Below are 14,670 nucleotides of genomic sequence, written 5' to 3' on the forward strand. Positions count from 1 at the left end.
AAACTGATAACGCTGCAATTCGCATTTAGTAAAAGAAAAGTTTGCTTTATTGTAATAATTTTTAAGGAACAATATCTTTTTCTGGATATATATTTTTTTTTCTTCTAACAAAGTTTCCAGAAAATATTTCTGTTGATAGCTGCATTATAAACTTCAAAAACTGGTTTCAAAGGAACTTCGCATGAACATTTGTAAAATCAAACAGTGGCATAACCAGGATTTTTTGTTAGACACTCACAGAAAAGCACAACTGCCTAATGCTAATCTACCTGTTATTTTTGGTTTTATATAAGAGGTACTTGAATATCTATATATGTCTGTATTACAAAAACATTTTATTAAACGTGTAAATAATAACAACAAACTATTTTATAAATGATTATTTTATTAATATATTTAGTATTTTTTTTTTTTATTGGTTACATATATTCGTTACATATGATATGTTTTATAAAATATAAGCAGTACCTATACAATTACGAAAATAAACATGTGAAACAAAATTAACTGAAAAAATACTACATAAACGATGAATTATAGATATAAAATTTAGCATTTTTAAAAACACTGAATAAATGCTTAAGTTGTACGATGTATATCACCGTTTTACTTTTCTAAAAATGCACCACAATATCAGATTTCAGTATCAGGAGGATACAATGTATCTGCTGACCCTACCCTGCTATGTCACTGAACAGTAATAATCCTTTATAGCATGGAAGGTAATCTATTACAGTGTAGGTAGTGGAGAATGTTTTCTGCTTCAAATGGATGGAAAGTACTTGTCAATATTACATTTGGAAATAATGTCAAGTGGCATAAAGACAGTAACAATAGGTGTTTTATTCTGAAAAGTCCCTTGCAGTAAAATTAAACAGGAAGGTACCCTTTATGTTACCGAAAGCCAGGGCCTGCGCTAGGGGTGTGCAAGTGAGGCACTTTCCACAGGTGCCATGCTGTTAATAAAATATGCTTTACATTTAACATTCAGTATCACATTTCTACTTTCTCTCTATCCCAAATACAAAATATCTTTTCTTATTTATTTTAAATGAATTAAAATTCATTTAAAATAAATTATACACATTGTTTACAATTATATAAACAATTTGTATAATTGATTATATAATTATAAACAATTATACAAATATAGAGCGATAGGTACAGGCAGGGCTTTTTTTTTGGGACGGTATGCAACGGTTCGGCATATTAAGTGTTAACAGTGACATTTGGATGTAGTACATTTCAAAATTTGTAATATTCGGTAAATTTTTTTCCCATTTTTACCTACTATTCAAATAAGCTTATAGTTATTTAACTAAATTTTCATTTTTCACTGTCTGTTGTTAAGATATTTGCTACATAAAACTTTATAACCATTTTTAGAATTTTAAATTGCTCAGAGGTGTACAAAGCCTTGAATGGTTTGAGCATGCTCAATGCTGATGGGATTCTTACTCTTGCTCAGAATAATCACCTGAGAGGGCATAAATTCAAATTGAGGAAAGCAGATGTAGGATAGATGTGCGGAAATTTGCCTTTAGCCAGCGGGTGGTTGGTAGGTGGAACAGAATTCCATCCCTTGTCTTGGAAGTTGATAGCCTAAATAAGTTTAAGGCTCAGCTGAACAGGTATTTCGAACGAACAGAGGGGTGAAGTGGAAGTGGTTATTTTTTATTTATTTATTTTACTTTATTTTTTTTTTGGCTGATGCTGCATAAGCTTGCTTTCTTGCATCAAATGCCTCTGCTAATGCTAATGCAATCGGACCTCTGTTTAATTAACTCCATTATAGCTAATTTTTCTATTTAGCGAATTTTTTTGAATTCCCCTTGGTAATTTCATTTAAAATACAGTAGTTTCCGTTGAGTGAAGAAAATTTTCACTCAACGGAAACTTAACGAATGGATTAGGAGGGATTTAAGGGTACACACAGTTTGCACTTCAAGCAATTTAGGCAATTAGTGCTGCTAATTAAGAGAGCAGCACTAATTGCTCGAATTAAGAGAGCTAAAAGGATTACCATTCTACAACTTAGTCATACTTGTAAAACTTATCTGACCATCTGGCCCACATACTGAGAAGTTGCGCTGGTGAACAGTGAGCAGATCGAGGGGTATTCCCAAATTCTCTAACAGGACGATGCTATAAGTGCCCTGTTAGAGAATTAGGAGGGAGAAAGCATCCCTTGAAAAGCGGCTGTAGGTTTTACCAGAGGAGGTGTTCATCTTTGATGACATCACAATTACTTCAGTGCCACAAGGTGGAATTCGAAAATTTTTCCATACTGCAAGCAAGTGATGAATACTTTCTCAAACAGTACTTGGACTTCGTACGTGAAATGAAAAAAAAAGAATGGACTGTCCTCAAAATGGTATGTTATCTGAATTTAGACCTTTATTACTATTAAAGATCTGTGAATATTGAATATAAAGATCTGTGAATATCGATATTGTCTCTTTTAGTATTCAAATAAAAGACTTTCATTCATTAAAACTGTCTTTAATGACGATTTTTGAATTTTAACCAGAATAATAAGACTATTATAATTACTGCTTGGAAATTATGTTTACCTTATAATTTTCAGACATGGGTTTATTTATGTTCAAACTTTAACCACAAGGCGCCTCCATAGCCAGGTGGGAAGGAGCAGCAGTGCGTAGCACACGCTTTTTGATTAGACCGGGGTTCGAGCCCGTCACCACCAAATACAGAGGATGCGGAAAGGACAGGGAATGACCACCGCATATCCCGGAGCAATATGGCCTAAGTTGCTAATGCTCCTAAAAACAAAAAAAAAAACAAAAAAAAAACAAACAAACTTTAACCACAGTCAGGAAATTTCATTTAACTTCTAATTTTTCCTTAGAATTTAAAAATTCATCTCGTTGAAATTAATTTCAAAACTTTATAATTTCACATAATATTCCCATTTAGGATACTTGCCCATAGACCTCAGTTCGAATCCCACCAAATTAAATTATTTTTATGAAATAAAACATGTACTGCCATCCAGCAGCAAAATTTAAAATAAAAAAAAATAATAATAGCTGAGTCCGGCCTGCGCAAAGTATTATGGGAAGCAGCAATTGGAAAAAAACATTGGAGCTCGGAGCAGAGAGTCACATGGTTGTGCAAAGGATCATGGAAAGCAGCAAGCTGGTAGTGAAAACTCACCTGGGTCTGAGAGAGGCACATCACGCAACCAACGATGTCATCCACATAATGGTGGAACAGGTGGCACCACCTAGTGGCAGGGGCCACAATTAAAATCAGTTCAATATGTCATTATGATTCTCACTAAATGACATAGTGTTGCCATGTTGTAGCATCAGGGCCAATTTCGATTATACTGCTATAATGCAAGTAGAGTATAAATGTCCAAAACAATCAAGTAATGGACTGCATATGATTTAGGCACTATCACTGGCAAACCAAGTTCAAATCAACTGAAAAAGTCTGTATACCATTAGTTTACCTCCACCAAACTTCACGGTTGAGATGATACACTGTCAGTAAGCACTCTATTATAGGAGGTTCCAAGCAATCCCCACAACGAAACACATCTGTCAAACTAACATTGTGCAATGAGATTTGTCACTTAAAAGCAGCTTCTGCCATTTACGTCACACTTCACTTTACCATTCAAGCAGTGTGATTCCATGTAGCATTGCAGACCATATTCTTTAATGTATAATGAATCTAAATGGCTTAGCAGATCCAGATATGATTTTGGTTAAATTTTTTTATGGATAATTTCGTATATTTATCAGAGTATAATTTTTGAAAAAAAAATTAGTGTTCCTTTGAATCTATTATTTTATTAACATTATGACAATGTGTTAACACATCACAGATCAAATCTGAAGAAGATTCATGTATAATTTTGGTACTTAAGTCAAACAATATGAGCATTCCATGTTGCCTTGCTCTCTGGTTCAGAATGCCCTTACTGATAGTCGCTGTGGGATCAAAAAAAAAAAAAAAAAAAAAAGAGTAATTTCTTTTCTCTTCATTAAGTACTGAAGGCACAATCACATTTCCAAACATTTCTATATGTCATTGCGATATTCAGCCCCTGGCAACATCAGCTGTTGTACACTGATCCATCATGATATCTGCCAGGACTTTCTTTCTTTGGTGATTTTGAAAGTTTTTCATGGGTGAGGACCATCCTCCAAAGTTTTTCTTCCCTTTACAATAACAGTTTTCCCATTTGCATGCTTGTGGATGTGACTTGTAATTGTTAATGATATGTGCTATCGAATTTCTGAATAACACTATGTTTTACTAGCTGTTTGGATGCACCCACCTCTGCTGTTGCTGAAACAATACGGCACATGCATCATCCTTGTACATGCAAATCAGCCAACCTATTTTTCAGTAGGCTGGCTGATTTGCAGTAGTTTCAGTATTTCAAACCCCTATTTTTCAGTAGAAGAATCAGTATCAATCTCTAAATTTATACTCATTGTGGTGGCTTGTAATTTTAGACAATCGATCTATTTTCATTTGACTATCCCCATACTCATACTTCAATTATAGATATTGGCATTGATGTTGTGAAACTTTATACAATTGGGATAAAATCCAATTTCGGTAACCAAACTTTCTTTGCGTGATAACATAAGCCACTAAAGTAATGTCACTTTTTTCAGCTCTTCACTTCTATATTCAATAATTCAGAGTAATGTAGTAAATTTTAGTTTTAAATTTTATATTTTATATTTAATTTGCAAAAATATAAAATATTTTTATATTTTTGCAAATTAAAAACCTTTCTTTTGCAGAGTATGCAAAATCAACGTGTATTTTTAGATATAATAGTTTGCGTAATTGAAAGAATGTGTCTGTGAATTCAGAAATTATTGAAGAATAATTTTTTTACCTATTATAAATTATTGGATGAAAATAAAAGCTCTTAGAAATGTTCATGCTGTAAGAGTATAAATTCATGATGGTGTCACAGAACACAAATTCAAAACATGAATCAGTGCGTACATAAAATTATCAAATAATGCTTGGATGTGATAATTACAAGATATGTATAATATCAGCTATGCTAATGATGTTGTTGTTGTTGTTATTTGTTATTTGGTTTTTAGGAGCATTAGCAACTAAGGCCATATTGCTCCGGGATATGCGGTGGTCATTCCCTGACCTTTCCGCGCATTCTCCGTATTTGGTGGTGACGGGCTCGAACCCCGGTCTAATCAAGAAGCGTGTGCTATGCACTGCTGCTCCTTCCCACCTGGCTACGGAGGCGCCAAGTGCTAATGATGTGTATGACATTATAGTATGTGGCATTATAATATAATACATCAGTAGATCTTTCCTGACAGAATAGTGATTTTGCCAGTTACTTATTTGGAGAGGTCTGGGATTAATCTTTCTTAAAGGCTTCTTCAATCCAGACTAGTTGACCAATCTCAGTCAGAGGAAATAGGATGTTAACTTGAGTTATTCTGGGTGCTTCAACCTGCACAACAGGAAAATCAGCCTGTGAACATACACTTATATAGACATTATACTTCGGTGCAATAACCTAAAATGCGGCGCCTCCGTAGCCAGGTGGGTAGGAGCAGCAGTGTGTAGCACACGCTTCTTGATTAGACCGGGGTTCGAGCCCGTGACCACCAAATACGGAGGATGCGGAAAGGTCAGGGAATGACCACCGCATATCCCCGGAGCAATATGGCCTTAGTTGCTAATGCTCCTAAAAACTAAATAACAAACAACAACAATAACCTAAAATGCTGATGGCCATGAAACCATTAACAACAGCAGCAGCAGCATTATAGTAGGCTGTCTTCTTTATCTTGTAGACATCTATATAGGACACAGTCTGAAATGGAAATTTCTGAAAAGAAATTTATAAGGAATAAGGGAGAATTAATTATTAGAGGGAACAGGCAGATGATTGGGTAGTGTTTGTTTGTTTGTTTTTTTTTGACTGGTGCTACATAAGCTCAATTCCTCACATCATTTGTCAGTACTGATATTAATACTTGAGCACTATTTCACATTAGTGATCATGATATTGGGATTACGTGCAAGTGCTTTATCATTGAATGCAAGACCATGAATCTCCCTGCAGATAGATGTTCCTATGGGCTCTTGGACCTGCTCCATGATGTTTTCTGCAGATGTTTGAGTCACAGTAACATCCACGAAGTGGATCTTGGATGAGTCATGTGATTCACATTTGTGCACACAAAAAGGTTACTGAATTAAAAGTCTGTAAGTTCTGATTCACAACCCAGTGAGGTTTGTAGTGCTGTATCTGAGCTGATCTGATGTGCACGTACAGGAGATGTCTATCTTTGTGTACAGTATTTGTGTAGGGGTATCTGAATATTTTTGTTAATACAGTGTGTATACATTAATAAATAAAATATTGGTTTTAATGGTGCCCAAGCATATGCTCATAACTTTTATGTGTATTATGTCCATAGAAGTGTGGTCATGCTGATTTGCATGTTGTGTGGGCGGAAAAACCTGGAATAACCCACTGGAGAATTCTACTCCCTCTACCTGAAATCAGCTAATTACAGCCTCAATCTAAAAGAACTTTAGAAATTTCTCCAGTATCAATGGGATATCAAATTCAGACCACAGTGATGTTTTGTGCAGACTGAGCCGCCATGGAGGATCAGTGTGTGTGTGTGTGTGCGCGCGTGCGAGCACGTGCGCTTATACTTCACGATAGAAAGTAAAGTCATTATTATTAATAAATAAATGTTTCAAGTTATTCTATAGACAGCTGAGACCAAAAGATTTGTGGTAGTGGTAGTGTATGCACTCAAACTTGGAACTTTCTTGTTTGTCATCATGCATGCTAACCACTGGACCATGACTGGCCCCTTATGTGAAAGTAACTGATTTATACAGTTTGTAAGTGTGTGTAAATGTGTGCAAGCTGTTTTCAAGATAAAAGACTGGCCACATGCAGATTTTAAAGAACACTGCTTGACTGGTTAAATGTGAATAGAATATTATAGTGGATCTTGTTTCATGTGTTTTATTGATATAGCATTGCTCATTTACCAATACTTGATAGTGGCTTTGAGAAAGGTGAAATTGAAAAATCACATCTACAAAAGGAAGATTTACAGATGTTTATTTGTAATTCAGCATTCAGGCATTTCACATATTTATCACTACTAAAGAGGTTTGTGCCATCTCTGTCTTTCTCTCTGCACACACACACTATTTTCACAGTGGTAAAGTATCTTTGTAGTAATACCAGTATAATGATTTGCCAAAATCTTCAAAAGGAGAGTTTGCTTTAAAAATGAACTTTAAAATATTGGAAATGGAAAACTAATTGACAGAAATGTGCTATCTTACCAAGTAGAATTTTTAACAAACTGCTCGGTTTATTGTTGATAAACTCCTCCAGTTTTTAAGCATACCATAATAGACACATTATCGACATTGAAGTGCAGCCAGTTTTTTAAGGGAATCCCACATGCTTTTTCAGGTTGTTCAGAAGATGGTGTCCAGTGTTGTACCATGTAGAGTCTCACCTCTAATAATGGCACTGAGAGGAAGCTGCTTTTGATTTGATTTTTTTTTTTTTTTTTGTTACAAAAAGTAACCACAGTGGGTTATAGCTTGGAATCACTTTGATTATTGCCATATGTTGCAATCAAAAATGCTCATTTTTCATGCAATTTCACTAATAAAATCTTGTTTTGTTTTTCCAGAACTGAATTTTTTTGCTGTTATTGAGAAACATTTTTCAACAACACACCAGAATAATCAGCACAACTTAGAGAATGATTATGTTCTATCACAAAAGATGTAAATAAACATTTGTCACATATGACATTATTGCCATCATGAAAAAACATTACTTTTGTATTTCTTTCTATGCACTGCATATTGTAATTATACTTATTTGTTTGCAAATGTCTGATTACATTTCCTCTTGCTTGAAATTGAAAAATCACATCTACATATGTTACACAAAGCAAACATGTTACCTTTTTCAGATTTTACAATACATGGAAAATCTTGTATATACTGTATGTCTTCTGAAATTTTACACTATATTTTTTTTTACATCTTACTAAAAGACATTATAATGTGTCACTACTATGCTGGCTAATTAGCTTTGCACTACACAAATAATACAAGATTATTGCCCGTAATAGAGAACAACACTATTAGCACAAGTTTCTATTTTGCAATTTTCATTCATAATCATTCTCTAAGTTGTGCTGATTATTCTGGTGTGTTGTTCAGAAATGTTTTTCAATAACAGCAAAAAAATTTAGATTTGAAAGCAAGATGGAACCAGCAGCAAAAAACCGATTGTGGCAGCACGGCCTAAACCATACAATACTAGAATACTAAAGTTTATTCAAATAAATGCACAGAGGGCTAAAGCTGTGGCTGACCAAATTCGGATAAAAGCAGATGAAGATAGCACTGATATAATACTAGTACAGGAACCCTACACGCACAGTAAGCAAGTCAGGGGATATCCCCTGCATTACAAGATTGTCCAAGCTGAGAATGAAACTCCATGGACAGCAATAATCATTCATAACCCACATATTACTATAACCGATATCTCATCACTCTGCTCCCCACGGGCTGTATGTGCACAGGTTATTAGCCCCTTGGGCTCGTTTCATGTTGTCTCTCTTTACTGCAGACCCGGTGATGACATCACTGCAGCAGTCAACTATCTCCAAGAATTGAGTAATACCCTACCAAATGGGAAAATAATTATCAGAGCAGATGTCAATTGCAGATCGCTGATGTGGTTCAGTACCACTGGGGACCGCCCGGGCACCTACAATGGCCAACACCTGGATGAATACCTAGCAACCTCCTCTTACAGGATACAGAATCTTCCAAACAACCTACCAACTTTCTCCAGCACCCTTTGGGAATCAACAATCGATATTACCCTTGCAACTTGATCACTCTCAGGGAAACTAGCAAACTGGTATGTCAATGAAGCCTGGACTACTTCGGATCACAGAGTTATTACCTTTAACCTCACAAGATCCATCGATGCAACTCCACCAGCCCGTCGACTCGAGAATCAATACACCACTGACAAGGCCGACTGGAACCACTTCGTTGACGCTCTTCAAACACAACTTCAAGCCCCTCACTTCCCAACATCTCTGACCAATGCGGACACAGATCAACATCAAAGAACCATTACAGATATTATCACCAGAGCTTCTAACAAAGCCATTAAGAGGAAAAACCCTTGCTCAGGAGCAGTCCCATGGTGGTCTCCAGAGCTGACCCAGTTGCGTAGAGAAGTGCACTTTGCAAGAAAACTATTTCAGAGGGCCCGGGCACCTTGGCTACCTGCCGAAGTTGAAGCCCTCAGAAATGTCTACAGAACATTAAGGAACCAGTATACAGCCTTATCCGGTCTAGGAAAAGAACATCATGGAAGAATCTGGTCACCACAGCAGGAATCACTTACCTTTGGGGTGTTGTATATCGGATCACTACAAATAAATTCCCCAGAGGAGAAGCCATTAACTCTACTATGACCCCACAAGGAACTATGACAACCACCTGGAACCAATCTATAACCAATATATTGGATGCTCTTTTTCCTAATGAGAACCAACCACTGACCTCATCCCAATTTGCAATAATCCAACAGAACAAGGAGTATAATACTGCACAAGTAGAGCAGTCCTTTACTGCTGACAAACTGCAGCAGGCTCTTGCCACAATGAAGGAGAGAAAATGTCCTGGTCCGGATCTCCTGGAACCCGAAATTTCAAAAAAGCTGTACAAACAAATTCGTCCATTTTCCTGGATTTATTTAATAAATGTCTTAGCACAGGATCCTTTCCCCCATATTCATCATCATCATCATCAGCCATTTTCAATCCACTGCAGGATGAAGGCCTCTCCAGCAACTTTCCAGTTCCTTCTGTTTTGAGCACTGGCCACCCATTTACTACTCAAAAACTCATGAATTTCATCTATCCATCTCCGCCTTTGTCTTCCAGGTTTTCTTCTAGCTCCTCTTGGGTACCATTCTGTTATTTTCTTAGTCCATCTGTCATCATGTCTTCTAGCTATGTGTCCTGCCCAAGACCATTTTAGTTCTTTAGTTTTGATAAGAATGTCCTTTACTTGAGTTTGCTGCCTAATCCATGTGTTTCTCTTCTTATCTAACAGTCTGATTCCCAATATAATTCGTTCCATTCTTCGCTGTGTAGTTCTTAGCTTCTCTTCCATTCTTTTGGTGAGTGCCCAAGTTTCACTTCCATAAGTCATGGTGGGGAGTATACATTGGTTCATTATTTTACGTTTCAGACAAACTGGGATATTGCTCTTCAGTATGTGACTATATTTCCTGAATGCTATCCATCCAAAATTTATTCTTCTCTTGACTTCCAGCCATTTATCATTATTACAGCTAATAACTTGTCCCAGATAAGTATATGACTCCACCTTTTCAATTACTGCTCCTTCAATCATTATTTCCCTTTCCGTGGCATACTTGTTCATCATTACTTTTGTTTTAGCCATATTCATCTTTAGTCCAAAATCCTTACTAACTGTGCATAACTGATTAAGATTTTCCTCTAATTCTTTGGGATCGTGGCTTATGACCACAATGTCATCTGCAAATCGTAAATGGTTTAAGTACTCTCCGTTCACATTGACTCCTTTCTGCGACCAGTCTAATCTTCTGAAAGCTTCCTCAAGGGCAGCAGTAAACAGCTTCGGAGATATTGTGTCTCCTTGTCGGACTCCTTTCTCGATTTTAAATTTCCTACTGTCTTTGTCTAGTCTAATAAAGGATGTAGCACTCTTATATATTTTCTTCAAAATCATAATATATGGAGTATCTATGCCTTGTCTTTCCAGTGCCCCAAACATTGCCTTATGCTGTATGGAGTCAAATGCCTTTTCATAATCCACAAATGCCAGGCATAATGGTATTTTATATTCATTTGCTTTCTCCATTAGCTGTGATATTACGTGAAGGTGATCCATAGTTGAGAATCCTGTCCTAAAGCCAGCTTGCTTTTTTGGTTGATTCTCATCAAGTATTCTTTCTAATCTGTTAGTAATGACCCTTGTGAACAACTTGTAGATATGGGATAACAAGCTAATTGGTCTATAATTTCCAATTTCTGATTTATCTCCTTTCTTATGCAGCAAAACTATGATTGCATTATTCCACTGCTTAGGCATCACACCTTTTCTAATGCACTTTGTGAAGAGCCTTGCCAGTTTTTGTGTTATGTCTCTTCCTCCCAATTTTAACAACTCTACAGTAACTTCATCTTCCCCCGGGGCTTTCCGATTCTTCATTTTCTTCAATACATGTTCTACCTCATCAGGAAGAATATTGGGTATGTCGTATGTGTTGCTACTTTGCAATCCATCTTCCCCACTGCTGGTATCATTCCCTCGCTCCTTGTATAATTCTCTATAGTAGTCTTCTGCTATTTGAATTATGCCTTCTCTGCTGTTTATAAGTACATCATCGCTATTCTTCAGTTTCAGTATCATTTGTCTTTCTGTATTACTGCTCATGGCTGCTGATTTAAATCCTTTGTTTTCCCTTAATGCTTGTTCTACTTTTCTTGTGTTAAATCTTCTTATGTCCTCTCTGAGTCTCTTTCTAATGGCTTTGCATAACTCAGTATACTCAATTTTCTCCCTGTCAGTGTCTTTGGTTCATCATGACAAGTGTTTCTTGACTAATTTTTTCTTCTTTGGATTTCTGTTTCCCTATAAGTTTCTTGGGCTTTATCACTTTCAGAAAGTTGTAATATTCCTCGTCGATATCTTGGTCCTGAGCAGTCTGCAGAAGCTCAAACTTGTTCTTCAGTTCCAGTACATACTGCTTTTTCTCCTCCTCTGTTATTTCAAAGACCTTTGTATTATTTACTCGAGTCAGTTTTTTCCTTTCCTTTCCTACATCTATATCAAGTGTACATCTTACCATTCTGTGATCACTTCCAACATTTACCTTATTCAGGATGGTAACATCATTCACAATATATCTTCTGTTAGTGAGGATGAAGTCGATTTCATTAGTTGTTAATCCATTTGGACTCTTCCATGTCCACTTTCTGTTCACCCTTTTCTTGAAAAAAGTGTTCATTACTGACATTCCTTGAGATTCTGCAAATTCCACAAGTCTTTCACCTCTTTTATTTCTTTCACCAATTCAAAAATTTCCTATAGTTCCTCTTTCTGCGCTGTTTTGCCTTTTTCCAACCTTAGCATTGAAGTCCCCCATAATAATAGTGTAGTGGGTTTTCTGCTCATCTAGAAGACTCTCAATTTCAGTGTACATTTCTTCAACCTCTTCATCATCATGGCTCGATGTTGGTGCATAAATCATTATAATCTTTAGCTTGTACCTCTTAGAAATCTTGAGTATTAGTCTTGACACCCTTGGTGACGTACTTTTGAATTCCAAAATGTTGTTTTTAAAATCTTTATGGACCAGAAACCCAACTCCACCTTCACTCCTTTCACTGTTTCCATTGGTGTACAGCAGATTTCCACTTGATAAACTTATAAGTGATTCATTTCTTCTTCTTGTTTCAGCCAAACCGATGATATTCCAATTCACATTTTCTAATTCCTTTTCCAGCTCTAATATCCTGTCTTCACCGATGAGTGATCGTACGTTATAACAGGCCAAGTTCAATTTCCGTGCATGGCAGCCTGGTCGTACCCAGAGATTCTTAGCACCCTCTGCTTCCACTCTGATCCTCTCGCTGCCGTAAGAGGGAGAGTGAAAGCTGCTGGGGACTGAGGGCCATTTGTATTGTTGTGCTCTCATTGCTGGAGGGTTTGGTCTTTTCCTCTTCACGCTGACCAGGCGTCTTGAAGAGAACCACTCTACACGTTCGTTGCCACCTAAGTGACGTAACAGGGCTTACCATCGAGAAGGTGTGCATGAGTGGATTTTAGGGAGGCAGGCCAACCGGACTTCTCCTAAATCTTCTGTAATAGAGAGATATTGGATCCATCAGTGTTTTAGGCTGAGTGTCTGATAACACACAGGATACCTGTTCCCCTCTAAGCCCCCATATTGGAAACTGGCAAATGTGAAATTTATTATCAAGAACCCTAATTGGAGAACCCCAATTAATTGAAGCTAAAAATTTAATCTTGCAGATTTGTTGAATTACATGTAATTTTAAAATAAAAGATGTTTACAGCTGTTTTTTTTTTTTTTTTAAGTTTAATAAAGAACTGCAGCCCATGAGAAACTTTGTCACTATGCTATAATTGTAAGAGGACCAAATCGAGTGGAAAAAATGGATAAATCCAGAGTTAGTAGCTATGCAACTCTGAATATACTCTTGCAAGCTTTCTACAGTGACAGTATCCTACTTTAGTGTAGGATACTGTCTAGTAGTTGGTGTGCTCTAAAATTTCATCACAGGATCTGGAAATTTACTAAAAATCGTATGCAGACAAAATCATTTTGCATATTTGTGCACTTTAATGTCTCAATAAGTATGGTATCACAACATGCAATGAAAATGATCTCATAGCTGACATTGTGGATACCGTCAGGGTTCCATTGCTCTTTAGGATATTTTTGACCCTTGCTCATATGTAGTTCAGAAAAATAAAATTTATTTGTATCTAGTCCAGCAAAATAAACTTGATGCTTTTATGATGCCTGTTAGTGGCATCACTGACATTTTCTCTTTGGAATTAAGGAAAAAAACTTATTAATTAATTAAATTAAGTATGTGCAGAGGAGTTTTTATTTTTATAATGTGAAAGGAATGAATGTAATATTGTGAGAAATTTACTTTAATAGTTTAATTGATTCTAAAAATTTAACCTTCTTGTAGATTTTGTTGAATTACATGTAATTTAAAAAAAAAAAAAAAAAAAAGTTTACAACAGATTTTTTTTTTTTTTTTTTTTTCCAGTTCAGTGAAGAGTTGCAGCCTGTTGATGAATCAGTGGTACGTGGTCTTGGAGCTAAAGAATTAGGCATCACCGAAGAACAACAGCAATGGCACTGTTCTCAATGTAGCGTAGTCTTTACTGACTGCCTCGACTTTGCAAAACACTTGCAAGAACATTATAAGCCCACAGTAAATGCTGGTAGACACAGGGGTTCAGGTCGAAGAAAAAGAAGAGATTACAGCAGAGGAAGAAGATGGACATGGAGAAGAAATTGGATTCATTGTGGATTAAGGGGGAGACCTAGAGGAAGACCAAGGAGAAATTCAAGTGCTTGTTCTTTTGGCATGGCAACAGCACTGAACTCTGGTAATATTCAAGAAGAAAATGCAGACCATGCAGAAAATATAAATAGAGATATGTTAGATGTCCTAATTGAATCACCATCCCATCATCTTAATAGCAATACACAACTGAAAAATTCTCATCAGGAGGTTTCTGTAGTTCAGGTATTTTTCATAAATGTTATTAGCAAGCAGGAAAGACATATTCAATATTAACACTTTCACTGCTACATGTAATTATGTGATGTCCCTATGATGCTAATATTCTTTATTAAAAAAATGTGTTTGTTTGAATCTGTGAATAAATGTAGTGATGACCTTAGTGAGACCCTCTCCCAGAGAGTTTTTTCGGAATCTTCTTAGTCCAATCTGTCTGATTAATAGCAAGAAACTTTTTGCTTCTGTTTTACAGTGTTGGCAGATTAGTCAC

The 14,670-nt window shown here is 36.3% G+C and overlaps 1 protein-coding gene across 1 annotated transcript in view; it reads left to right on the plus strand.

The window, feature by feature from the left end:
• Window positions 1–14,670, plus strand: part of LOC150085465 (uncharacterized) — a 515,305-nt gene that overhangs the window by 167,714 nt on the left and 332,921 nt on the right. The window contains exon 5 of the mRNA XM_090374573.1: window positions 13,920–14,405. Within this exon, the coding sequence (XP_090230699.1) occupies window positions 13,920–14,405 (486 nt within the window). The remainder of the gene's footprint in view (window positions 1–13,919; window positions 14,406–14,670) is intronic.

Source organism: Mastigoproctus giganteus, chromosome 5 (assembly GCF_048544385.1).
Source record: "Mastigoproctus giganteus isolate SK-2022 chromosome 5, ASM4854438v1, whole genome shotgun sequence".
NCBI lineage: Eukaryota > Metazoa > Arthropoda > Arachnida > Uropygi > Thelyphonidae > Mastigoproctus > Mastigoproctus giganteus.